At 32.5% G+C, this 16,083-nt stretch overlaps 1 protein-coding gene across 2 annotated transcripts in view; it reads left to right on the forward strand.

Annotated features, from left to right (window-relative positions):
• LOC139482085 (uncharacterized) overlaps positions 1-16,083 on the forward strand; it is a 35,160-nt gene that overhangs the window by 15,890 nt on the left and 3,187 nt on the right. The window contains exons 2-6 of one of the 2 annotated variants that reach the window (XM_071265737.1): positions 5,696-6,323; positions 6,390-6,578; positions 9,779-9,831; positions 10,304-10,438; positions 15,760-15,967. In XM_071265737.1, the coding sequence (XP_071121838.1) occupies positions 5,696-6,323; positions 6,390-6,578; positions 9,779-9,831; positions 10,304-10,438; positions 15,760-15,967 (1,213 nt within the window). Of the gene's footprint in view, positions 1-5,695; positions 6,579-9,778; positions 9,832-10,303; positions 10,439-15,759; positions 15,968-16,083 lie in introns of both variants that reach the window. The other variant, XM_071265736.1, reaches the window with a different exon arrangement.

Below are 16,083 nucleotides of genomic sequence, written 5' to 3' on the forward strand. Positions count from 1 at the left end.
GCCTTCAATGCACCTCCCAGAGGCGGATTTTGGGTTGGGACAGGGGACCCCGGCCCCCCTTTTTTTGTAGAAAAATGTGGTTGCTTATATATAGGGATCACTGAAGTATGACTGGAACGGACCCTCTCTTAGGAAGATAGTGGGCCCCCACTTATGAAAATTTCTGGATCCGCCACTGCCTCCGGTCTGCCACATTTATAGGAAGAAGAAGAAAAACCAGAATGTATCATAATTGAACGTCTACCAAAACGATGGGTGTAAACTGAGTAATGTGTTATGATATGTACCATACTAGTGGTGTCTTCATCTGCCTTCAATGCACTTAGTCTTAGTCGTAGGCTAATGCATTCTTTTAGGTATAGGGGGAGGGGTTGAGATCTCACAAACATGTTTAACCCCGCCGCATTTTTGCGCCTGTCCCAAGTCAGGAGCCTCTGGCCATTGTTAGTCTTGTATTATTTTAATTTTAGTTTCTTGTGTACAATTTGGAAATTAGTATGGCTTTCATTATCACTGAACTAGTATATATTTGTTTAGGGGCCAGTTGAAGGACGCCTCCGGGGGCGGGAATTTCTCGCTACATTGAAGACCTGTTGGTGACCTTCTGCTGTTGTTTTTTTCTATGGTCGGGTTGTTGTCTCTTTGGCACATTCCCCATTTCCATTCTCAATTTTATTTTAGTGTTACGTGTTTTTGGTGTGCTGTCCTGTGTTATTCAACCCATCTCTCTCGTTTGTTTGTTGATTCGTATACTTGTATCCCTCCATCGATTTAGTGTATTGTCTTTGATGTTAACAGCTTATTCTGTTTTTAAGTGGCACTTTGATGACAAATGGCTTTTCTGGACCTATAGTTTACCGATTCACTTAAAGAACTGCTATATCAATGTAATATTTACTAAGTAGGATGATTTACAATTTGAACATGGAGTTTAAAAGACATTCTGACATTGAAAAATCGTAAAGTGTAAATGCGTTTTTTGACCTGATTGTTATGATTTCAAAGAATAAGATAGGGTCTGGGATTTTGGTTTCCAGAATAGAGAATAATGTGGAGGGAAGGGTGCATTTTACAGGGCAACAAAATAAAGAATAGAAAAATAATAGACAAAATAATGGAAAATAATAGGGAAACAAGTGCAAGTTAAAGGCAACAAAATACAGAATAGAGAAAAATAAGCAAAATGATAAATAAAGGAGAATAATGGGTTTCTAAAATATAAAGGATATAGTATAATGGACAGAAAATATAAAGAATAATAAATATATATATATTTTTTATGGAAAGATATAAATTAAAGACCCTTGTGGCACCGTTAAAGTCCACAATTCCTCTAAAGTCCACAACACCGCTAAAGTCCACAACAATTTTACGCTAAAGTCCACAACCCTCTATCCAGACCCTTATGATTTACTAGTTGGACACGTACAAAATGTAGTTCAAAAGACATTCTGACATAGAATAAATCAAGAAATTCGATGGCCGGATTTTTCAAGTTATGTCCGGTTGAGTATAAGATTTAATGGGTTAACATACTGACCTACATTTAAGGTCGCGTGACGGTTATACACATATTGCGACAGAACTGACCTATATTTAAGGTCACGTCACAGTTATACACACATTACAACAAGAATTGATTTTAAATGTTTGAATTATAATTGTAAATGAATATGATTTACAGAATGAAGTCATGATATAAGACTTTGAGGTTCAGTATGGGGGTACAAGTACTAATTTAATCGTCTTTTAAGGAAATTAATACTACTGGTGTCACATTTTATTTATTTTTTTAATTAATGTGAAATACTTTGAAATATTTTTTTTTACTCGTACAGAATAATTTTTATTTGATTTCTGTTTTCAGTATATTGGATTATGATATTACCAGACAAACTCCATCACAGGCCTTACTAAAGGCATTTATATGTTTTGCATATTAAATAAACTATTGTTTTCCTGTCTGGAAATACAAATCTTTTTTTATCGAAGTGTATATTCTGAAGTTGATGGCTATCTTTTAATTACATAATAAATTGTTAATGAGACCTGGTATGATTTTAAATGAGACAACTACATGTACAAAAAGTGTATCCACGAAATGCCAATGGATAAATGAAAAAGTCTTCAACGGACAATAGATTAATAGAACTATAAATATACGTACTTTCTCACAAAGCCAAAGGTTGAAAAAAAACTTAAGTATTTTATGAATTCATTTTGATATTAAAAACTCTTAGATTTCACCACCTTTTAAATATTGACTTGTTTAAAACAATTTTCAAACAGTCTATTTTTCATCTGAGGTACACATGAAGTTACCCATAATCTTCCAGGGGACGACCATTTGATATTTGTAGTTTCAGAAAGAGTTTAAAAATAAATGACATGTCTGTGACGTTGCACTTTGCAAAAATAAATAATCTTTAAATAGGCTGCTTGATAAATGGACCTCTTCAACCACAAATGTTGTGGATATATATAATTAGATTTGCAATTTATACATAATTATAAATAGCACTATTAACAGTTTTTTATATAATCATATGAACAAAGAAGAATATTGAAGTTGTCGCGTAAAAAAAAAGAGAACTACAGTTTAAAAAATATACACCACAGTATTCATTTAAATAATATATATATATATATGCAATGCTATTTTTAAACAAGCTGTAGATGTTGTCAAAACTGTATCATCAGTTTATAGCTAATCATGATGATTCAGCCGAGTGTAAAATATATATAAATGACTAAAATTCACTTTTTTTATGTTTTTAATTATTGCACTATAATACAACCTACAGCTAATTGAGATAATAACAATCAATTTCTAATATAGACCAATCAAATTTCCCACAATACATTTGTACAACAGGAAACGCGGTTGATAAAATCAGAAATTATTTTATTTTATTGACGTTATGTATCATTGCAAAAAAAGTTTCATTGCAATAAACAACAATTTAATTAGTTTTTGAATTGAAAAAGAAAAAGAAAACATTGATTTTCTTGAAGAATACTCAAATAATTTTGCCCCAGCAAAGACATTGTGATTGCTATGGACGCTTGAAAATTGATCAGCATCGCTTAGTAACAGCAATTAATGATGGTTCTCTATCATTTTCAATAGCTTTTGTACCTAGATCTAATCGCGATCGGGGTCGCTTGAATGTTTACAACACTGGTTTTCTAACTTATAGCTTCAACGTTTTCTTTGATGTTGATGCAGATGTCACTAAACACGTATCAAGATACAGTATAACTGACCATCTAACCACTTAAGTTTTGGATTTTATACGTTTTTGAAATGAACCATAACAAAAAATGTGTTTTATCAGAACTCCTTGTCAAGACAGATGCTCATAATGACCAGGAAACAAAATAATTGAAAACATTCTTTTTTATCCAAATTAATTTTATCCGTTTCTCTAGGGTCACGAAGGTCAATTGAGACTTTTATGTTTGAAAACAACTACTTTAAGCACATGTTGTGACAAATTAGTTAATGCAAACAAGATAAAACGAAAGTATATATGCAATTATGATATTTTAAGGTTGAAATGCGAAAACGGTTTGTTGCTGCGCAAATTTAAAATGTAGAGGAAGAAATACGGTGACTTATACTTGTTAACTTCTACGTCATTTAGTCTCTGATTAAGAGTTGTCTCGATTACAATCAGTATGTGATGGCTGCACTGGCATGCATCTTATTCAAAAAAGCAATCTTTTTCCACATTAAACAATTGTAAAAGTTCGAAATGACACGCGATTAGCACCAATGCACGACAGCAACCCAGATACAACCCGACATCACTAGGTAACCAAGACTGAAAATTATTTTTTACCAGCAATGTTTATGCTAACAGTGGCAGTTCCAGAGGCAAGAGGGTTTGCAACCCCCTTTAATATAAGGGAAAAAACTAAAAATTTCATGGTTCTCCCGATTTGTATTATTTGAAAATTTGACAAAAAAAATTCTATAAATATTATCAAATACTAATTTATCCGATGCAAAAAAAAATCGCCATCTTCGATGATTCATTTGTCGAAAAGAGGCTGTGTTGTTATCAAGGATATAATTGGATTATCTTAAACCAATAGTAATCAAAGACTGAACAAGACACGTGAACCAAAAGTTACATATTGACTCATTTGACTTATATCTTCTTTATGTCGTATTTTTGTTGTATTTATTTATGTTTTATTGTACCACAAAATGATTTTTGTAGATCATAAGTAATGCGTAATAGATGTGTATGAATTAAATGACAATTAGTCACTTTTATGATTTCTATAACTTATATTAATATATTAAAACATCGTTTCCTTGTATGCTTGTTTACTCGAGCGTCAACTTCTTATATTAAATCATGCATAGGGCAATGATTGAAAAAAAACCTGTTGATGACATATTTATTTGTACATAAATGTCTGAATATGCGAAATAGGTGAGCTTTTATAAGATCATTTTGTCATTTGAGACGTTTTTATTTGAGATATTATATTTAGTTCCAGATTCAATGACCTTATAAACCAACCAATGCTAATGTGCTTTGCATTATAATTATCATGAATATTAAGTGATAATTTTTACACAACGTTTAAAAAGCATTGACATTTCATTACTTTTTACACAACGTTTAAAAAAGGCATTGAAATTTCATTACTTTTTCCACAACGTTTAAAAAAAGCATTGAAATTTCATTACTTTTTACACAACGTTTAAAAATAGCATTGAAATTTCATTACATAGCTGAGCTTAAGCTATTAACTGAAGGCAAAACATATAAGATTGCTGAAAAAGGTTCAATCAGTTTAGGGATAAGATTGTTTTTCGAGGTTCTTTGAATAAATAGTTCCTTCACTGTTTATTAAAATGACGAAAAAGTAGGGAATGATATTCATCTTAAAACTCAGGACAGCTATAAAATCAAAATAAATATACTGTTCCCTGGATTATGTATTGAACAAGAGTCAATGTTTTATAAGTAAAATGAACAAATGACCAAGTGAAATCACTAAAACAAAAACTCTTTGAATTTTTCTCGAAAAAAGTCTAAACGGCAAAAACATCCTGCATATACATGTAATACCCAGATAATAATTTGTTTGAAATAGCATTTTCAAACTTCATGTATGCAGCTGATTTAGAGGTTGTTTGAAAAGCACGAAACATGATGATATACGGCTTCTTTTTTTTCGTAGATAAATTGCCTCGGTGGTTCCGGGCCGTAGTTTCGTGGTAGCGTACTCGCCTTTGCTGTCTATTTTTGCAATGAAGATATTAAAAAAGGGTTATCGTTTCGAATTAGCTGTGCTGCATTTGTTTGAACTAACATGTGCTGCACTCGTTTCGACTAACATGTGCTGTACTTGTTTCGACTTACATGTGCTACAATTGTTTTGGCTTACATATGAATGTGCTGCAATTGTTTGGACTAACACGTACTTCAATGCATTGGAAGAGATGGCGTATACATACATTTATTGTTGTTCTGTTTACTTATCTGAAATAGAAAATACACGAAAATCTTTGTAAACGATGTGTTTCATTTTTAGCCTTGATAGCAAAAAAGGCAAATTAAAGAGTGAACGATTGATTGATATCTATGATTTGGATATAAAAAAAAATTACTAGTATGTACATATATCATAATTATATGCATTAAAAATGGAACTAATTTTCTTTCCACAGATGTACAGTGAAGTCTGGACTTCAAACTTTCCTGAAGTGTGCCGAAAATGTAAAGCAGGATTTTATGTCAAAGATATATGTGATCGCGGGGACAATAATACCCATGATACAGTATGTGCAGAGTGTGTATCCGGGCATTTTATGTCACAAAATGACCATTTAAATACAGATTGTACTGTTTGTTCCGTCTGTGCGCCTGGACATTATTCAGACGCTCCATGTTCCATTATAAGTGATACAAAATGTCAGTCATGTGATATTGAAGCTGACACCGAAAGTTTTACGACATCTTGTTCAAAAGTCCCCCTGGCAAATTTAAATATAAATGGGGACGGTGTTAAGTTAGATAGCTTAGAAGAACCCGGATCTGGTTCTGACGAATCTTCTGAGGTTTTGCCTCAAAATGTCAGTATCATAAACGCTGAATTGATTGCTTCCGAAAATGAAACGGAAGGGAGTGGTGAGGTTGTTTTAGATATTCCTACTTCGAATCAAATAGTTCTTGAAGGAAAACCACCATCATCTCACAATGTGTCAGATGAGGATTTGATACCAGTTTCAGTCAACCCCACAACGATTCAAAAGATAACAACAGGAAAACCACCATCATTTAAAAATGCGACTGAACCTTCAACTTCGACTACAGCAAAACCTACAACAGGAAAACCACCATCATTTAAAAATGCGACTGAACCTTCAACTACGACTACAGTAAAACCTACAAGTGCGCCGGTTACAACAACAACAGAAAAGGAAAAAGAATTAGATTTTGGTGTTGGTATTAAAATTACAGAAGCCAAAGGAGATGAAACGAATAAAGAAGATAATGAAGAAAATGTTTACGTCCCTATCCAACTTGACCAACCAACAACAAATCCCAAAGGTATACAAATGTTTTGTCGATTTCTAAGAGTTATCTTTGTCCGTCCTTACTTCTATCAGTTCTCACGTCCGTCCTTACTTCTATCAGTTCTCACGTCCAACAATTGCTTTCCGTTCTCGAACTTTAGCTTGCTTCAACCAAATGTAATGAAACGTATACAAAATGCTTAAAACATCAAAACACACTTACTTACTTACTTATTGCCCGGTATGCCATCGGCATGTAGGGCAGCAACAAAGGTTCTCCATTTCTGTCTGTCTTTGGCCATCTTTTCTACTGTTCCCCATGTATTATTCATGGTCTTCAGTTCTCCTTCTACAGTACGTCTCCATGTGTTCTTTGGTCTACTTCGCTTACGCCTTCCTTCTGGAGTCCAATGTAGAGCTGTTCTAGTGATGGAATTTCTATCTCTTCTGATGACATACCACATCATATATAAATTGCGTTACTTTTACCGTTGTTAAGTAATGCCCCCTTGTAACGTATTGCAAGCTGGAGTATCATCTGTGTCACACGGACACACTCTCTATTTATCTTTAATCTTTTGAAGGTTCGAAAGGTGAATATTATATAGTCTAAAGAGTATTTTTTTCTCATTTTTCCCCCTTCAAATGTATGTGTTTTCTTTCTACGCTACGTTGCTGTTCCTTAATGGAGAAGTGTATTTATTTTTTATCTTTTGGTAAATCGCGACTCCTTGGGTTTTTGTGTATGTATATTGTGTCACTTGTCGGGTCGACAAAAAGGGGGTATATATTCGCCTATGGAAACGCCTTGCTTCTACTGGTAACCTACCCTATACATTGACAAATGTCGTTGGTAAATTTAATTAGTATGATTGATTTAAACTACGAACACCGCAAACACTTTATAATATATTGTCATTCATTTTTATCAGGAAATAATTATCATTTCTTTGACAGTCTTCAAATAGTCTTTCAAGCGATAAAAATTTATGAATTTCCTATTCACTTCAAAAGAAATCCAAATTCAGGACGACTTAATTTCACCAAAGATATATAGTAATAAAACGTATTAGACGATGTTATTGTGATAACGTAAAAAAGAAGATCAATTGTTTATTTGAGAATTAAAGACTTTGGTACCAATTTAATATTGTTTGCCAAAGGGAAACAACTCTAATGTAGAATAACATTTTTTTTGCAAAGGGAAACAACTCTAATGTAGAATAACATTTTTTTTGGCAAAGGGAAACAACTCTAATGTAGAATAACATTTTTTGAGCAAAGGGAAACAACTCTAATGTAGAATAACATTTTTTTTGGCAAAGGGAAACAACTCTAATGTAGAATAACATTTTTTTGGCAAAGGGAAACAACTCTAATGTAGAATAACATTTTTTTTGGCAAAGGGAAACAACTCTAATGTAGAATAACATTTTTTTGGCAAAGGGAAACAACTCTAATGTAGAATAAGTGATTTTTTGGCAAAGGGAAACCACTCTAATGCAGAATTTCTGTGGGTTTTTTTGGCAAAGGGAAACAAGTCTTTGTAAAATAAGTAGTGTTTCGCAAAGGAAAACATCTCTAATGTACAATAAATATCTGATTTTTGGCAAAGGGAAACAACTTTTATGTAGAATAAGTTATTTTTAGCAAAGGGAAACAACTCTATTATAGAATAACTGACTGTTGGCTAAGGGAAATAACTCCAATGTAGAATAACTGATTGTTTGCGAAGGGTATAATGGATAAAAAGTATAAAGAAAATAGAAAAATGGGTTAAAATTAAATGAAGTACACCCCCAATGGCCCATCAAGACCCTCATTTATATATTTCCCAGCTATCAGACATACAATTGACACCTTAATTAGAATGTTCACGACACGAATCGTTCATAAAGGTTAAATAAAAAGATAATGACATAGTAAGTACAAGCAAACTGAACCGAAGTCGAATATTTTAGACCCATTGACATATATTCCTACTCATAGCTATATTATGTGTGTGAAAACGCAACCCGTTAATATATTTGATTTTTATGATTAAAAAAAAGCTCCTACCAGGGTTTAGTCTCCATATGCCTTTATTTAGAAAGAGACCCAATATTTACGACAGCCAAACACCCATCCCTTACGGTTATCAAATAATATGTATCAACCCGCATCATTCACCGATTTGGTCTTGAAAACCCATACTGTTTCATTTCCATGTATTGTCTTCTTCTTTTTTTCATGAGGTATTCGCAATTTAATAATCCATTTAAGCCCCCAAAAAATGAAGGCATTGCCAACATTACCGAGAAACAAATAAGAACTAGCTTTTGTTCCTTTATAATAATTTTAAGATGGCGTGATATCGTATGAACTCAAGCTTCACATAACTTCAAAAGCTGATTGGTTCATTTGTATTTCATATGACCGTTATAAACCAATCACGACGTGTAGAAAATATTACCCAGAACCCATAGTATAAAATAGTGAATAACCAACGAACCTGTATATCTCATTATGTAACCACAAAGAACTTGCCATTCCTTCTAAATATGAATGAAATATTTGCCACTGGATGGCAAGCAAACCTGGATCGAATTGTTGACAACTTATCAGTTTCACTTAATAACATTTAAAAAGAAGAATTATGAACGTAGAAATGAAAATACCATAAATTTACTTTAAATGAATAACTTGTGTTGTTTTATATAAGGCAAACAAACTAAAATGAGTGATGGCATTCATTTGATATTATAACTTATAAAAAAATCGAAGCTTTTAATTTACGTAATTTTAAATAATTTGAGATAGACAAAAAAAAGAACGTTTTGAACCCCATTCCCTAAACATATCCATGCAATGCATCAAATTTAGTTAATTTCCATTATCAAATTAAAAGAAATCTACAAGGAATTACATTTCAATCAACCAAAAATGCACAATGTCAGTTTATTCGCTATATTATTATTTCACACAGAAAAATATTGATACTGATAAAATAAATACTAAAACTCGTTGTTTGAAGAAAAAAAACCAGATAATGACTTTTTTATCATGTTCAACGTGATTTAGTATTACTATCATATTGATATGAAAATTTGAGGAAATTTGTGATATGATCTCTTGTTTATCAATTGAAATTGTTCTGTAAACAATCTTCAGGGTTACAGTACAGTTGTTGTAAACTGTATAGTACAATTTTAGTATCGGAGCGGAATAATAAGGATTTGTTGGGTTTTTTTTCAGACGAAAACAAAACACCTTCGAGGTCAGCTATATCGAAACAAAAATCAGCTATGGTAAGTTTTTTTTAAACTTTACTTTTTCAGCACAAACTGAAATAATAGCAACAGTTACATGTACATACTATATAAGTAAACTTTTGCAATCATGTGTAACAATTCATTCCCAAATATCTGTATGTCATAATCTGGATCTTACGAAAGCAAACACCGAGGGTTAGTATTACAACCCCTGCATAAAGAAACAATAAAGTGTACAAACACTTATTATGAATCATATCGTGCGAACCTACAGGTTGTATCCATTGACAAATACAAAAGCATATTTTTTATGTAATAAATTATTAAAATTCAGAACGTATAGCTTCAACATTTGGATTCCTTGACACCAGAAATCCATGTCTCTTCATATGTTTGCCATAAATAAAGCAGAAAAGCCATAGAGACGGAATTTTTTACTTCCGACTGAGATTAATAAATTTCCAAAAGAGCATTTTACATTTATAATAACTGCCATCTTTAATTTCAGACTGATGACAGTGATAAAGTGTCAATTGGAATTGTAATTGCAGTAGCCATTATTGCCGCCATTGTTTTCTTTGTTATTGGTTTTATTGCCAGTAAATACTGTAGGAGGAGACGGCAGTCGATGAAACTGATGACTGTAAGTTTTCTCTATTGTCACGCATCTTTGGTTACATAATTGTGTTTACAATTGATTGTCAAATGGATCTACACAAAAATAAATCATCTGTTCGCCGTTTTAGAGCGTAAAGGATAATGGGCAAAATATATTTTTTGCACACAAAAAAATAAGATGAAAATGGCAGGCGATAGGTATAATATTGTTTGCGTGTCATTTTTTTTAGGACATTCAAAGCTTTTGAAAATATTACCCATAATGCTTCAAAACTTATGATATCGATAATAAAAAAGGACGCCCGATTTACATCGGCTTTCAATAGTTATATCTTTAGAACCAGATTTCGAATGTAATCTTTTATGTTTCAACTTTTTTCATTGGCTAAAATTGACCGTCAAATCCACAGTTGACATGCTACGAGTCTCAAGTCAATTGCATTTGCTACCATGCATCAAATCGGCAATTGACGGGGGCGCTAACACTTTTATTCCTTAAACTATATGATCACTGAAACCAAGGAGGTTATATGACCTCCTTGCTGAAACCAAACCAAACTCGGCTAGTAAACAAGGACATAGATGTTTAACATTTGATTGATCTTCAGGAAATCAAAACTGAAAAATAAACAAAAAACTTCTTGATGCACTTTGTCAAATTGACAATAAATGCATTTACTTGACATTTAGCCCTGCATACTAAGAATATTTTTTTTTTTGCAAATTAAAAATATTTATAAAAAAAACAAAAAAAAAACAAGAAATATAAATTTGTTATTTCCTCAACATTCATATGCAAATGTATGCCACACAATCAGTTTCATCGTAAAAGTTTCATCGTAAACAAGTTCCAAGAAGTAACATGTATCAACTATAAATGATTCGTTAGACTTATACCTTTACCATGAATGCTTAGAACTAAAACATTGGTCAGTCTGTTACCCTCATTTCATACTTAAAATCCTGACAACCCTCACTGTGTCATAACGTATGGCTTTATACGAGGGTGTGGACGGGGTTTGTCTAAAACTGAGAATGATAGACACAAACTACAGAATAAAGACATTAAAGGGCAAAATAGAGAAAATAGAGAAAAATAAGCCAAAACAAAACAATCAAGAATAATGCTGAAAATCAATGAGTACAGAAATTAAGGAACCCCCCTCCATACCCTCTCATACTGAAATAAAATAATGAGTTAACAATTTAATGCGTTGTATCCAGTTTTAATACAAGAGCGTAATATACATGTATATAGTTTAAACATATGTGAAGCTGTTATGTATTGTGGAAACTGAACTTTGAGCAGTCCGACATCATCATTTTCCAAATATAATTAAATTTCACCTTCAGTGAAATGTCGCGTCGTTCGTACAATTGTACATTGTTCGCTGTGTTGATGGATGGTCCTAATTACGGAATTGGCAGCTATATATTTCAGTGAGTTCTGTCTAAAACAGGAATCTTTATTGACACTTTGGAAATAATCGAAATGCATTTGTCATAATATATAAAAGTGTTGACATTGGCGGTTCTTGGAATGAATCAGAAGACAGGCCAAACGTTTTTCAATAAATAAATGAGTCAGAAATTATTTCACCCCTCATCCCCCTTCTAAATAGAAAGTCATTATAGTATGGTGTAACCTCCTGTAAGTTGGTCATTGTATGATCAAGTGCGGTAAAAACACCATGCAATGTTTATTCTCTTCAAGAGGTTTGACATGAAAGTTATTTTCGGAATTAACGGAAAACTCCGTCAGGTGACATATATAGTATTATTTATGAGTACCCCTTTGATAGTCATGAGTGTACAAATAGAGAAAACTTTGTGTTATCTAGCTGATGAAGTTCAATTATCATGTGATGAGAATTATAAATCTAATAATAATAAATATTATATAAAGATATAAAAAAAATTATTTGTCTCGGCTACGACTCGGTACCTAAAAAAAGAAGTGTCGATCCTTTAACTGAAATATTTTATTTAGACACCAACTTTGTGTGGAACCCATTCGTTACTGGTATTGAGATGGTCTTTATTATTAGATATTAATTCACCGAAAATGGCGAAAAGTTTAAGGCGTTTAAGTTGAAAATGCGACTACAAATATAATAAAGCAAACGGTGGTACAAATGTAGTAAATGTATACTATCAAGTACAGGAATATTGTAATACTATCATTAATATCATAAAGTTTCCAAATCTACTATAAATACATGTATTATGCCTAAACAAACATTAACGATATTAAAACTGTAAACTTGCATGTAAAAAGACTTGTAAATTAGCACTTCTCCGACATTGTGTGCCAAATTCGTTATAACTGCACTTCCGAATCTAGTTTTAAAACATACAGACGACTTTGTAGAAAACACTTTTTCACCCTTATGCAAACAGAGATGAATTAAAATGTTCATGTAATTTATTGCAACTTGTGATGTAATCTCATACAAACAAATGTTTAACTTCTTTGGTAACCAGATTATTCCGACATATTAATGTAAATTACGAGACTGGAAACCTTGTCTGACCTTCGTCTGCTAGGTTCTTTTCAAGGTCAGAGAAAATATTAGCACTAGAAAGTAATTTATAATATGCTCTGATTTTAACAACCGAAGTCTTTTAAAGTCCCTGACTTAATTTATACTTAATGTTTTACAAGGATCGAATTGGGTATTCGCATAAGATAAATCCTTCGTTTTTAAATTCTATCGGAATGAACCTGCAGTTTGACAGAGGTGCATTTTATATGAAACGGATGCAGTGTCAGACTGAGCATCATGCCTTGAAAACGTGCGATTTGTCAAAAGCGTTTACAACCTCCACTGAAAAAAATACCTAGTTATCTCTACTAGGTAAATTAGTAAACGTATACTGTCTATGATAACACTAGACCAGAAGTATATTTACTATCCTACCTAGTAATAATACTAAAGGCCTCCAAATTAAATGTACTAGGCTGCTTAGTAATTACACCATGAGTCCCTGGTAGTTTTGCTAGACTGCTTGGTGACTTTACTATTCTGAATAAGTATTATAACTACCTTTTAGTAACATAGTTATGTCCTACTAGTGGCAATTACATGGTAAAACTAGTGATTCTACTAGCTTTAAGTAGTTCTACACACATTTCCTAGTATAGGAATATCTCCTTCAGCTAGATCTTTGAATATTTAAAATCATTATGATTTCTAACGGGCAAAATAGATTAATTCTGCATTGTATTCTTTAGAACAACTTTTCTGAGTTCATTTTACGCCATATTAAAATTAAGAGATGCCATTAATTCGGCCGTGTCAGATTCTAATGCATTCTGGGTAAAATTTTCAAAATCGTGCATCTAAAAGGTGTGATTGGGTTTCAACGTTCAGAAAAATGGAAATCTAAGCAATAACGTGACGTATTTTGATTTTGATGTGTTAAAAATGAGATTACCCATATAGTCACTTAGATTCTTAAAAAGATGATTTTTTGATGAGCCAATAGAAATACATGTATGCTGATTATCCTCACATCAAATGGTCTAAACAGTGGATGAGGCTGATCATTCCATATAGGCTCTGGGAAATTGAAGCCATTTTGTTTTTGTACAAGACTGACATGGTGATATATATATTGAATAGTAGGGTAAAATGGGTATACCAATCAGCTTGTTTTCTCACGTTGTCGTTCTTATGAGTCGACCTGTATTTTGTTCTTATCCGTAGAGGCCACGAGACGAAAATTTGAGAACGCAATCACGAGACCACCTAGACAGTACATGTATTTGAAGTTAGCAAATTTGTTAAGGGCTTATAGGACTGATCTATTTAACTGTATTCTTTTAACAATACTTATTGTGAACTATTTCTCGTGTTTGATATTTGTACCTCGATCCCTGACTTAATTCTTATCTTCGTTCACCTCTTCATATTGACATCCATTCTTTAAATGTCTATTTCTATACAATAACATATCTAGATATCAGATACATCTTTAGTTATTTATGGAAAATCGGTGAATTAGACACATATAGTGTGTTGCATGTTTATGTTGCAGGTCACTGCAAAAAAAGGAAAATAAAAAAGTAGAATCAAAGATTCTATAAGATTCGAACCTTTATATAAAAGTAAGCATGCATGCGTGTTTTCACTACGGCAATTCAGCGAATCTATTTCCATCGGCAATGAATTCTGTCACTGGAAATATATTTCAAACGTCAAAAATTTCTGTCACTGTATAGAATCTATTTCAAATTGATATCATAAAATTACTGACATATATACATTAAAAAGTTTTATCTATCCCCATCGATCTACAATTGTGTGAAATTTTAGCAGAGCTGAGTACGTGTGACATTTAAAATTAATACCATGTCTATGAAACCCTCTAATTTATTATTATCCGCGGAATAATAGTTATTAGTTACGCAATTTCTCCTTTTGTTGTCTTTGGTTCAAAGGTCATAATGTTCTCTTGTGAAAGTCTCCTTTGGGCAATTAGCTATACTGCGTGATGATTTCTAACCCACTCACACAAATAACACTTGATTTCGAAACAGTTTCGAAATTTTTAGATAGCATAAGTATTTTTTGTTCGTTTTTGCTAATAACATTTACGAGAAATATAGAAAACTACATATAGAATCAAGAAAGGACTACCACTGAATTAAAGGCTCCTGACATAGGCCAAGCACATAAACATATAGACGACAATGTTAAACATGTTTGTGAGCGTAAGTTATGTGTAACATTATAAACATAACAACATAAGAACAAGCTCCTTAATAAAGTTGAAACTGCACCACACACACACACACACACACACAAAACCGAAAGACAATGCACACAAGGTACCGTTCTTGTACTACTTGCTGTTCCTATAGTCTATATAGTGCAAAGTTCAATTGCATTAAAAAATAAACAATGCTTTTTAGATTGAAAAATAGATTTTATAAGAAGGTTTGCTGCAACTATTAATCTTAACCAAACATTCGTTTCAAGTCTTGATATAAATTCTGAAATGGCAGTGCATAACTAGTTTTTATTTTTTCTATTTAAGGAATGACTGTAATATTTTTTCTGTCTATGAAGAAATAACATAAAAAATGTGTTGCACACTGAATAACGTGCGTAGCGGGTTATTTAACAGTGTGCACCACATTTTTTATGTTATTTCGAATAGACAGAAAAAATATTATAGTCATTTCTTATAATTTAATTCTAAATTCCATTTTAAACCGTAGAAAACCACGAAAAAACGTTAATGACGTCACAGTCACATCACTAAATTATGTCTATGGGCTGATAACAAAATAGTCAACCAATCAGAAGACGCGTTACATCCAAAATTAAATTATTTCAGAAAGAACAAAAGAATGGTGGTCACCATAACGGAAGTATACCTGTCATAGACGCAAGCAATACATATAGGTCAAATGGTATCTATGACGAAATTGGAAAAGAGGCTAACGGAACATGTAGCAGTGAAAAACTTGATGCAATAATACCACACGCAGTGGACAATGTGTACGCTATACCAGACAAGAGAAGGAAACAAGTCCAGCAAGAAGGTATGGCGGTGTTTTAGCGTAGTCGCACTGGGGAATGGACAATAGAAAAGAGGGGCATCATAATTAACTAGTGTTTTCGATATAAAAATATGGAACAAAGTGAGCAAGAACACATT

The sequence above is a fragment of the Mytilus edulis genome, chromosome 7 (assembly GCF_963676685.1).
Source record: "Mytilus edulis chromosome 7, xbMytEdul2.2, whole genome shotgun sequence".
In the NCBI taxonomy this organism is placed as follows: Eukaryota; Metazoa; Mollusca; class Bivalvia; order Mytilida; family Mytilidae; genus Mytilus; species Mytilus edulis.